This window comes from Papilio polytes, unplaced genomic scaffold (assembly GCF_000836215.1).
Source record: "Papilio polytes unplaced genomic scaffold, Ppol_1.0 DF824047.1, whole genome shotgun sequence".
NCBI lineage: Eukaryota > Metazoa > Arthropoda > Insecta > Lepidoptera > Papilionidae > Papilio > Papilio polytes.
Genome location: NW_013525157.1, coordinates 5,837,035 through 5,847,906, shown reverse-complemented (window position 1 = coordinate 5,847,906; position 10,872 = coordinate 5,837,035). Strand labels below are relative to the sequence as shown.

The window sequence follows — 10,872 nt, the reverse complement described above, 5'->3', positions numbered from 1 at the left end:
TGAAACAAAACATAGTTTTAATCCTAAACAAGTTACTAATGAAAGCCCTGTGCAAACTTAGCCAAAGAGCCAAATTACAATACAATTTTAGAAAAATTGGCAACCAAATCTGCTTTGTTTAGTAAACTTTTATTTTACTTAACAAAACTATTATTAATGTGAACAAAGTGCTTCCATCCATCTCCTCGGAAACTTTGAGTAAGTTTGAGCTGGTCCACAGGGGCCAAAGTCACATGCAGTTCTTCCACCACTGGCTTAGCATTTATTTTCATGTTATCTTTATATATCATTTCAAATAGCTTGGCAGCACTAGATTATCTCTGCACTGTGCAGTGTCCTTCCCTCTTATGTATAACACCTAAAATAGTCTTCCTTGCAGAGACTTGTATAATATTATTTAAAAACCATAACACAATAAACTATTCAGTCATTAAATTGAATGTCGAATAATGAAAATCTTTGTGTATGATAGTGTGACATTTAGACAAGGACTGTATAAAACCTATAGAACTTGTTTGTTATAGAAAACATAAGGACATTTTTAATATTGATAGAATATTATGCAGTTGCATTATAATGCAGATAAAAATGTTTTGTAGCAGATGATAAAATTAAACTCTATCATATATTTGGGAGAAAAAACAAAGTAATTTATAATCTTATTTATCATTTTATACCTTTTTTGCAAACTTCCTTTCCATAGTCAGTTTGAGTGGAGCGTGGAGTCCTTGGATGTTCCTCAACATTGCCATGTTCATTTTCTCTTCATTAAGATGATACTGTAATTTAACAATTCAAATTATTTATGTAATAAGATTGCAAAACTAACGACACAATAGAATACACAGATGATTTGTATAATTCTTTTAACTCATGTTTAGGGCTACAATGACTAGTTAGTTTTCTTCTAACAGACTTTTGTAAGGTACTTACATTGCGTTCTGAGGCCTCCAAAGGATGCGAGACGTGTAATTTGGGTTTCGCAGCGGTTAGCCCTTCGACAAAAGGATTAGGAATTCCATAAGGACCATCTCGTATTTTGCACTCGCTTGCCTGTTCTGGCTTAACTTTCACAGACGGCAATCCGAAACTCTGAAAATAATATAAGAGATATATAAAGATAGATACATTTCAGTAGAATATGCTAAATGATGCACAAAGATGCTTTATGTGTTAACCCATAAATGTAGATTATTTTACCATTGTGAATTATGAAATTGATCAAGTTAAAAACTTAAAGATTACTGTTGAGGTTCTAGTTTATGATTTTTGTCAAAGGACTATATTATTCTTTTACTTTTAAATATAGTATAGTACAAACACACTGTATCACTAGCGGTTTTTGAAAAATTATTTGTCAAATCACGTCCACAGATGTGAACAAGTCATGTTTGACAGAACTTCCGTACAGATAAAATCAACATCATATCGATTGTCTCTTATTTTATATCTTCTTTGACAAAACAATGAATTTATTTTTATATTTCAATAAAAAAAATGACAAACTTATTTTTTGCAATTGACGCCTGACTTATTATGTCTAAATTTTGACTCAAGTTTTAATTTGATGAAGTTTTTGATAATTATAATTTGAGATGTTCCGTTTACTTTTAGAAAAGAAACTTGAAAAACAATAAAATTTTTCGATTTTATTGTTTTTGTATTGTATTTATTTTTTTAGAATTAACATATTTTTGTAGAAATAATATACATAAGTATTTACAATGTCAAGTCGAGCTGCTAAAAAGGAAGTGGTAAGACTTTGAAATTCAAATATTTCGTGGGAAAAATTACTTGGTAAACATTGTACAATGATATACAAATATGTGGTAAAGCTTATTTTTTTTCGACTAATCTTAATTCAAAAACATTATACTGCATGTATAGGATCCCGAAGAACAATTTAAGCGCAAATTTCGGGCCAAATGCTTATTCCGTGCACTCGGTCGTTTGGTGATGGCCAATGCATACTGGCTGATAGAAGCAGTAGACCACTACGAGGGTCTGGAAGATGTAAAGCGTAGAGTAGAACAGGCTGTTCGTGCCAAATCTAAAAAGAAGCAATTGTTAAGTATAAATGTAAGAGACATAAAAAAAACCGGAATTTTAATTTTCCTTTTCATGACAATTTAATACATTAAGGTCTACTTAAACTAACACCTTCCGATTTACTGCACCATCCATACACAATAAGCGGATATTCGTTTCTAAATCCAGCCTTTTGCCCAGAAACCTTGCCTTCTTCGCGGATCTGTTAACTATTTTGTAATGTTGGTGTTGTTGGTTTGATTATTAGGACAAAGGTTTGTTAAATAAACCGGCTGACGAGAGGACGGACGACGAAAAGAAATATTTATTCCGTATCATTGGCGGATTGAAATGTTTTAAACGATATCCTAATGTAAGTTCATATGCAGTAGTCTAGAACCTTAGAATTCAGCACTAAGAGTACTTATTCTTTTTAATAAAAACCTTGCCACGATGTTTCAGAAACTTAACCTACCCCTGATCCTAAATTTCTTCATCTCTCATTCAAGTCATTTCAGAACTTTGACAGGAAATTTGCTCCTTAATAGTTAATTGTCATGTACAGCATGTGAAAAAGAAGCTAGCAGCAGCGACGTACTACAAGTACTATGGTCCGGGACGTACTATAGTACGTCAGCATCACGAGGCACATGCTATGTACTTCATCGTGAGTGGCGATGTAGTCGTCACGCAGAATATCTTCGACGAGCTGCTTCAAAAGCACTTGTCAGTGGAGGTCGGCTCTATGCACACCGGCGACATGTTCGGAGAGGTTTCACTCCTGCATAACATCAAGAGAACTGCAACCGTTACTACTGTTGGTAATTGCGAGAAGAATTCCCATTTTGTTGTTTTTTTTTTGGTTTTAAAAACAATTGTAACGATATTCTTATTAGCAGACATAATATTAACAGGAAGCTTATTAATAAGTTTTTAGCAGTTAGATTTAACCTTATCTTACAATGTTAGAAAATGATCACAATGGATGGAATTTATCCAAAAGATTAACTAATCAAAACGAGATGAGATAAATCTGCCACGCGATATAATGTGACAACAAACACTGATTAACAAGAAGTTTCGCATTTTGTTATCGTTATCGATCAAACTTTGGGCGTAGGTTAGCAACAAAATATTTGTATACGTTTTTAGTTCCATACAGTATACGTAAGCGGATATACGGCATTGAGATTGCGGAAGTTCTTTGTTCATTGTTCAGAATAAATTTGATGCTTAGATCACTGCGAGCTTTTGGTGCTAATGAAAGACGACTTCAAAAATGTTCTCCAAGCGTCCGTACAGAAGCAATGGGACGAGGTGCAGCGAGCGATGTCCGCTTTTACCTACTTCGACGCTTTGGATGAGGTGAATTTGTTACATTAAGCGAAACTTTTAAGATTTTTTATTGAAGCACTAGGTGATCATAAACGGTATGGGCATGTAAATATTTTTCCAGGTGGCGCGTCGTGAAGGTTGTATTGTAGCTAAAATGAAATCTTACGAACCCAACGAGACGGTGCTCGGTGACGGCGTGGGCGTGCCGAACTTTGTCTACTTCATCCTGTCGGGCCGCTGCCAGATGATAGAGTCCATACAAGTTACTGTCGTCACACATCTCGGCAAGAACTACTACACGCTCTATGACCCTTATGTTTGTATCTGTGACCTGTTACAGTTTTACTTACAATTTTTCTAATTTTTTCTAATTAGAAACAAATTAGTTGCTTGTTAACACTCTGATATTGTACTGTTTTATATAGTACCACGTATTTAGAATAACCTTAATAACAGTTAATTTTAATTTGTAGGTACCACCCGAGGAAAGCGAGCAAGATTTGGATGCAAAATATTTTGGAGCGTACAATAAAATGAGTAAGAACAGCGATGCAAAGGAAGATGCTTCAATCGATAAAGAACAATCGACGGCGAAACATTTGATACACATCGCAGAAACATCTACAAGTATGGGAAGTTCTTCTAAGAAGAAGTCTAGTATTTTAAAGCCGGATAGCGGACAAGCATCCGTCGAATATGAGGAAGGAATACGGCGTAGCACTGAAAGTAGTCGTATTCGACATACTGGCTCTGATTCTACTACTAAAGAAAATGATCTTCTGAGGCCATCAGACCGCGGCGTCCGAGAGTCAATCAGGTAATTTTCGTGTTGTTTCCTTACCGTTGCTTGTCTAACATTTGCAATACTTTTTATATTTCACACCTATTTCTTTCTTTTTAATCATTTATTGTTTACATCACATTGCATGGTGGTGTATCAGAAATTCGTGGGCAACAGCAATGTAGCTTTAATATGGAATGTTTTTTTTTTTTAATTTAATCTATTTAAACAATGGGGTTCTTGGTATTTTACTGATGTTTATTCTATTTTGTCGTTATTATTTTCAGATTAAGCGTTGTACCCGAAATTATCCGTCTTCCACCCAAAAGTGTTCGCACTCATTTCATGCAGGTATTTAACATTACATTTTTTGTTATACTTAATATTTTCCTTTCTGAATATTGGAATGATAATGGTGTTTATTTCAGGTGTGCCAGTTTAATCCAGGGTCCAGCTTCGGTTTTGGTGAGAACATGCGAGACCGTCGCATCATCGCGCTGACGCCGGTGGACTGCATGCTGCTGCCCAGTATCTGGCTGCTGCAGAGGAACACGGCTAACATCTGGTCTCGTATACAACATTTTCTAGAAAAGAAAGTGAGTAGAATGAGCTTGCTTTAAGGAGGAAGGCATTTTTTACAGAAAGAAATTTAGGTTTGCTATTTTTTTTTCAGATCCCAACAAAAAAGCAGCTATTCAAGGAGTTTGTGTCCGCGCGCCGCTGGGAGGAGTTCCGCGAGCAGACCGTCGCGGATGTGATCTCTCGGACCCATACTGTCAACTGGACCACTGTGCATGACGTGCCTTATTCTATACGCATCGAAGAGATGAAAGATATATGAAAAAATAAAATTTAGTGTAATATTTTAAATAAATAAGTAATCACATTATTCCTTCTTTTTATTTATGTATTGAGAGAAGAATGAAACTGAACTAGTTTTCTATGATTGATTTATCTTTTGTTTTAATTCGTAGTTAATAATATTCCTCTTCTTGAGATGCCCCTTTGACCAGTAGGAATAGAGATGAGGACTTGATGTGAAACAACTGGCGGCGCCATGAACAGTCCACACTTAAATAGCAATGTTTTAGTTCTGTACCAAACCTCTGCAAGCTTTTTTCATCAAGACGAATTGAAGATCGTAATATGGCAAATGCTGGCAACTATTAATAATAATATTTAAATATCAATTCTTAACATGAAGATGACATGAAACATGAAAACAGTTTGATGAGCTTAATTTTATAATCTGTCAAATTATGTCAGTATAAAAATGACCAAGTGACTTAAGTTTGAATTTTGTGTAATTTTTAACTATTTTTGCTCTAGATTTAGATCGTAACTCTTGAAGAAACAGTTTGAATAAGCGAGAGAATATTAAGATTATAATTATTATTTATTTTATCAGATACTCCTCTGAATATCACCCAAACAACAATGTTGAGTCGAACTAGAATGAAAGGGGGCAAAAAAGAAATAGTGAGATTTCAAACATTTCTTTAGTTACTTCCAATTGGTTACAAATCCAAACTTTGTGTCTTCCAATTGCAATCTAGTTTAAGCCTAATAAGAAATGGTAGACAAGATATGGTTGATCCCTACAAGACGTAATTAGGCTTTTTTCAGTTATGCTCTCGTTCATCTCACTAAAGGACAAGGAAATATATCTGCAACAAATAATTTAAAGCATAATCATGTTAACTATGGCTATAAGTATCGATTACTCTGCTGTTTAGCGATATCATTCGGCTGCTTGCTCATTTGTCATCTTTTGTTATAAAACAATGATTAGTAATCCCACTTGCATAATCAATTTAAAATCAGGATCCTGAAGAACTCATGAGGCGCAAATTTCGGGCAAAATGCATGTTCCGCGCACTTGGCCGTATGGTAATGGCGAACGCATACTGGCTGATAGAAGGAATAGACGAATACGAGGGACTAGAAGATGTGAAGCGTAGAGTAGAACAGGCTGTTCGAGGCAAATCTAAAAAGAAGCAGCTATTAAGTATAAACGTGAGAGTCAATCATCTTACTGGTTACTGGATACCTTCTTACCATAATTCTGTTCAAAAATTAAAAATCATGATCAACTTCATTACCTTGCCTTAGTTTGATAAACAAGATAAATCAAGCGGTGCATTACTCCATTTGGAACGAATGTTTCCGCTCTTAATTTTACACACTCGGTTATTTTGTTTGGATTATAGGACAAAGCTTTGTTAAATAAAGCAGCCCACGAAAGAACAGAAGCTGAAAGGAAATATTTATATCGAATTATTGGAGGTCTAAAATGTTTCAAGCGTTATCCTAACGTGAGTTATCTAATATTGAGTATAACCAATCAATTGGTGGTTTCATATGCATTTTATTGATCTCTAATACCCTAATCACTTTTCTCGTTTGATGGTTGCATTCCCGCAAATAATAGCATGTGAAAAAGAAGTTAGCTGCAGTGACATACTACAAGTACTATGGTCCGGGACGAACTATAGTACGTCAGCAGCAAGAGGCACATGCGATGTATTTCATCGTAAGTGGCGATGTAGTCGTCACGCAGATGATCTTCGACGAGCTGCTTCAGAAGCACGTGTCAGTGGAGGTCGGCTCTATGCACACCGGCGACATGTTTGGAGAAGTATCACTCCTGCATAACATCAAGAGAACTGCAACCGTTACTACTGTTGGTAATATCAGGAAGGATCTAGTTATAATAGTTAGAATGGTCATCTTCTCATTGATAATGACGTTAGTAGTTAGTAATGTAATGAAATTTGGTAAAGAAAGGTTGTTTATCTTTGTTTCTGTGTATTGGTAGCGATAGTGCTTATGGAGTGGGTGGAAAAGTGTTTTGTTTATTTTCCCAAGTTAATTTATTTAGATCACTGCGAGTTGCTGCTGCTAATAAGGGAGGACTTTAAAAATGTTTTACAAGCGTCCGTGCAGAAACAATGGGACGAAGTCCAGAACGCAATGTCTGCATTTACTTACTTCGATGCTTTCGATGAGGTGATTTTGGCTAAAGTTGTCTTATTGATTACGTTTAAGGATTTTAATAAAAATATTCTAAAGGCATAAATATATAGATACAATATGAAAATTTAATAGTTAACACAATTGGTTATAATATGATTGTAGGTGTCGCGTCGCGATGGCTGCATTGTAGCGAAAATGAAATCGTATGAAGCAAATGAGACTGTGCTCGGTGACGGGGTGGGCGTGCCTAACTTCGTCTACTTCATCCTCTCGGGCCAATGCCAGATGATAGAGTCCATTCAAGTGACGGTCGAGACACATCTCGGAAAGAATTACTACAAGCTTTACGACCCCTATGTATGTACTTGTTTATTTTTTGTCCAAAAAGTAACGATCTCACATTAACTACTACTTCTTGGAAATGACGAGTCAAGAGCTGACTATGAGATTTAAAATAGTAAACCTAAGCAATTAGAATGTCTATTATAATTTATAAAAAATGTGATTTTTAGTGCATACTGGACATTAATCTGATGGAAATTTGAATATACAATATTTTACAATGCAAAAGGGATACATTTTTAACATATTCCGATTATTTAAGGTTGAAGAGATTTATTTATGTTCAATAAAATATTCACTTGCAGGTACCACCTAAGGAAAGTGAGCAAGATTTGGATACCAAATATTTTGGGGCGTATCAAAACAAGAGTAAGGACAGCGATGTGAAGGAAGAAATTTCGATTGGTAAAGTACAATCTTCAGCAAAACACTCAATACACCTCGCTGAAACGTCAACAAGCATAGCAGGTTCTTATAAGAAAAAGTCAAGCATTTTAAAGCCGGATAGCGGACCTGAGTCTGTTGAATATGAAGAAGGGATACGGCATAGTACCGAAAGCAGTCGTCTCCTTGTTCATAGCCAAACCGGCTCTGATTCTGGGATTAAGGAAAAGGATCTCTTAAAACCAGCAGAGCAAGGCTTTCGGGAATCAATAAGGTTTGCTATTTTCTTGAGCATGCATCGTATGAGTCGGGCATAAAAAGAATGTCTTACGTAGTTTATAAGGAGGTAGGCTCAAACTGTTTATTCAATATTGTCATTATAAATTACAGATTAAGTGTTGTTCCTGAAATAGTACGTCAAACGCCAAAAAATATCCGCACCTATTTCATGCAGGTATACTTTTGTAGTTTGTTTAGGTAGCGAAAGAGTTATTATGGTACTATAAAAGTGTATCGGTATTTATTTCAGGTGTGTCAGTTTAACCCAGGGTCGACTTTCGGGTTTGGTGAGAACATGCGAGACCGTCGCATCATCGCGCTAACGCAAATGGACTGCATGCTTTTGCCCAGCATCTGGCTGATGCAGAGAAACGCCGCCAACATATGGTCTCGCATAAAACATTATCTCGATAAGAAAGTGAGTGCAATTACAAACGTTGATTATTTCTGCTCCCGTCTTAAATGTTGTAAGAATCATTGTCTGTGTGATTTGTCTTAATAGTAATTATTAAAACAGGTTTCTTTTTTTATTACATTAGCTCAATTTTTTTTTTGCACTAAAATAGCATGTAATTCCTAAAAAAAGTAATATCCTCTTTTTGTCACAATAAATCGTATTGGGCGTAAGGAAAGTCGTAGGCTGTCACCATATTAGGCCCGCGCTTCGCGTTATGTTCAAATTGTGCACACGTGGGCGAGACGGAAAGCAATGACCGTGATTATTTTACTACAGTAAATAACAAAATTGGTTAACAACTTCAGGTATACAGTTAAAAAATAACTAAAGATAGACTAGCTTTTATTATTCGTTATCCTTCGCTAGATGGCGCTGTAAAAAGGTAATATTTTCACGGCTTTTTTTTAAAGATTCCTTCGAAGAAGCAGCTATTTAAAGAGTTTGTGTCCACGCGCCGCTGGGAGACTTACCGCGAACAGATCGTCTCGGATGTGGTCTCCCGGACCAACACGGTTAACTGGACCACGGTGCACGATGTGCCCTACTCTATACGCATCGAGGAGATGACGGATGTATAAGCATTTTATTATTTTATGTAAGGCGTATTTTAAATAAATAAGTAAACGGGATTTTTTGTTTTTCTTTTTCATTTTTACGGCCTTATGTTTCTCGCCACTTCGTTCGCGTGAAATAACAAAAAAATATGTCTAAATTATCTACCCTCAACTAACCCAGTTACATATCTGTCATTTTTTTTATTAGTTTTTATTTTACATACACTTCAATTTTAATGATTTCACTTCAAAATTATTCAGACTAAAGACTATATTTTTTTAAAACCAACCAAACCAATTGAGAAAAAGTGAATTTCGCTGGATCTATACGGTGTATATTTTTAGGTTCAACTTTACAATTCCCATTACATATTGTCCAGTATTTAGGTCTTAACACACGTACGTTCATGTTAGTGGAAGCCCACGATGTTTTCGTTGACAAACTACAGGTGAATACTAAATGCAGTTAGTACCTATTTCATTGCTACGTCCACATGAAGATTAATGTCATGTCAGTTCTCAAGAAAACCTACGCTTAGACTAAAATGTTTACGCATGCTCAACGCAGTCATTTAGAGAGAATTATTCAAATAGGAATAAAACAAGTCTGAGAATGGGTTGCGATGCTTTGCATTACATTAACAGTTGTTATTCTGTTACAGAAAGTAGCAGTAATTATTGATTAAGATAATTTAAGACAATAAATAAACAAGAAGAATTCATCATCATCACCACCAGCTCACTTTACGTCCCCACTGAGGGGCTCGGAGCCTACCCTAATAAGGGATGACTAGGCCATAGTCAAACACGCAGGCCCAGTGCGGGTTGGTTGACTTCACACATGTCTTTGAATTTTTTCGTCGACATATGCAGGTTTCCTAACGATGTTTTCCTTAACCGTAAGAACGTCGGATAAATTATGTACCTATGAAAATTCGAATAAATCGAAAATCACGTTGGTACATGGCGAAATTCGAAACCAAGACCTATGTAGATAACAAGTCAAGTGCTTAAACCACTTAGCCACCGACCCTCAGCACTGAGCCACCGACGCGCCTTAAGAAGAATTAGATAAGGAAAACCAACGGATCATATGGAGATGCAATACAGTTAAAGCTCTATAGTAAAAGCTGGCGATCATGCAACTTGTATGTGTTAATAACTAGTTACTATTTGTGCCTATCTCACATTCATCTGGATAATTATCCAACACGGCCATCACTAGCAAACGCTTTACATGGACATCCCTATTTCAACCAAACCATTTTTTCACACCCTTGCACTTTGTCTATTTTTCAAGTGATTGTCAATCCATCCAAATTGTAGTAATTAAACATACCTCAAGCTAAGTACCGGAGTTTCATTATGTCCACATATAACGACGCATAAATAGTTATAATAGGAATTAGAGTTACAGTATATTTCAGAGGATATTATTAAAACGAATATCAATTAACTATGCCGACAAATAAATCAGAATCTCAGTGATGCTATCTGTTAGTATTCGGGCACTCGCAAAAATGATTAATAAATTGCCGACCTCACTTCAATCATAAAGGAGTAATTGTTACATTGTAAGGTGAGCTGGCGCATGCGGAAGTAATATTAATGTGGGTAGTTCAGCATTGCAGAAGGTAACTTACCTAATGAAGCAAAAGTTTTTACATCGAAATGCAGTAGATTAGGATTTCCAAAATTATATCAATGATTTGTTTTCCGAGATCTGGAATCAAAAA

General features: G+C 35.8%; 3 protein-coding genes across 4 annotated transcripts in view; 2 read left to right on the top strand and 1 right to left on the bottom strand.

Moving 5' to 3' along the window:
* Nucleotides 1–1,367, bottom strand: part of LOC106100372 (proteasome maturation protein) — a 1,566-nt gene extending 199 nt beyond the window's left edge. Inside the window, exons 1-3 of the mRNA XM_013279200.1 lie at nucleotides 1,201–1,367; nucleotides 934–1,092; nucleotides 678–779 (exon numbers count right to left, since the gene is read on the bottom strand). Of these exons, the coding sequence (XP_013134654.1) occupies nucleotides 678–779; nucleotides 934–1,092; nucleotides 1,201–1,203 (264 nt within the window). The 5' untranslated portion in view covers nucleotides 1,204–1,367. The remainder of the gene's footprint in view (nucleotides 1–677; nucleotides 780–933; nucleotides 1,093–1,200) is intronic.
* A 171-nt stretch (nucleotides 1,368–1,538) lies between these two features.
* Nucleotides 1,539–5,033, top strand: LOC106100833. Of its 2 annotated transcripts, none has more exons than XM_013279891.1 (10): nucleotides 1,539–1,754; nucleotides 1,888–2,079; nucleotides 2,297–2,401; nucleotides 2,594–2,849; nucleotides 3,266–3,393; nucleotides 3,485–3,679; nucleotides 3,837–4,180; nucleotides 4,432–4,495; nucleotides 4,573–4,740; nucleotides 4,798–4,993. In XM_013279891.1, exons 1-10 carry the CDS (start codon nucleotides 1,725–1,727, stop codon nucleotides 4,900–4,902), a joined length of 1,587 nt encoding a protein of 528 aa, XP_013135345.1. In that variant the 5' UTR covers nucleotides 1,539–1,724; the 3' UTR covers nucleotides 4,903–4,993. The 2 variants fall into 2 exon arrangements, with proteins under 2 accessions (XP_013135345.1, XP_013135344.1); XM_013279890.1 differs by having other exon boundaries at nucleotides 1,540–1,754; nucleotides 4,818–5,033.
* A 363-nt stretch (nucleotides 5,034–5,396) lies between these two features.
* On the top strand, nucleotides 5,397–9,160 carry LOC106100832. Its single transcript, XM_013279889.1, has 10 exons — nucleotides 5,397–5,623; nucleotides 5,969–6,160; nucleotides 6,355–6,459; nucleotides 6,576–6,831; nucleotides 7,026–7,153; nucleotides 7,283–7,477; nucleotides 7,768–8,120; nucleotides 8,237–8,300; nucleotides 8,376–8,543; nucleotides 8,993–9,160. Exons 1-10 carry the CDS (start codon nucleotides 5,582–5,584, stop codon nucleotides 9,158–9,160), a joined length of 1,671 nt encoding a protein of 556 aa, XP_013135343.1. The 5' UTR covers nucleotides 5,397–5,581.
* The last annotated feature ends 1,712 nt before the right edge of the window (nucleotides 9,161–10,872 follow it).

Bases quoted from the DNA above. Each gene is read 5' to 3' on its own strand.
- LOC106100833 (XM_013279890.1), top strand. From the start codon at position 1,725: ATGTCAAGTCGAGCTGCTAAAAAGGAAGTG. The intron at 2,080-2,296 runs GTAAGAGACATA...TTTGATTATTAG, and splicing joins AGCAATTGTTAAGTATAAAT to GACAAAGGTTTGTTAAATAA. The intron at 4,741-4,817 runs GTGAGTAGAATG...TTTTTTTTTCAG, and splicing joins AACATTTTCTAGAAAAGAAA to ATCCCAACAAAAAAGCAGCT.
- LOC106100832 (XM_013279889.1), top strand. From the start codon at position 5,582: ATGTTGAGTCGAACTAGAATGAAAGGGGGCAAAAAAGAAATA. The intron at 5,624-5,968 runs GTGAGATTTCAA...ATTTAAAATCAG, and splicing joins AAGGGGGCAAAAAAGAAATA to GATCCTGAAGAACTCATGAG. The intron at 8,301-8,375 runs GTATACTTTTGT...TATTTATTTCAG, and splicing joins TCCGCACCTATTTCATGCAG to GTGTGTCAGTTTAACCCAGG.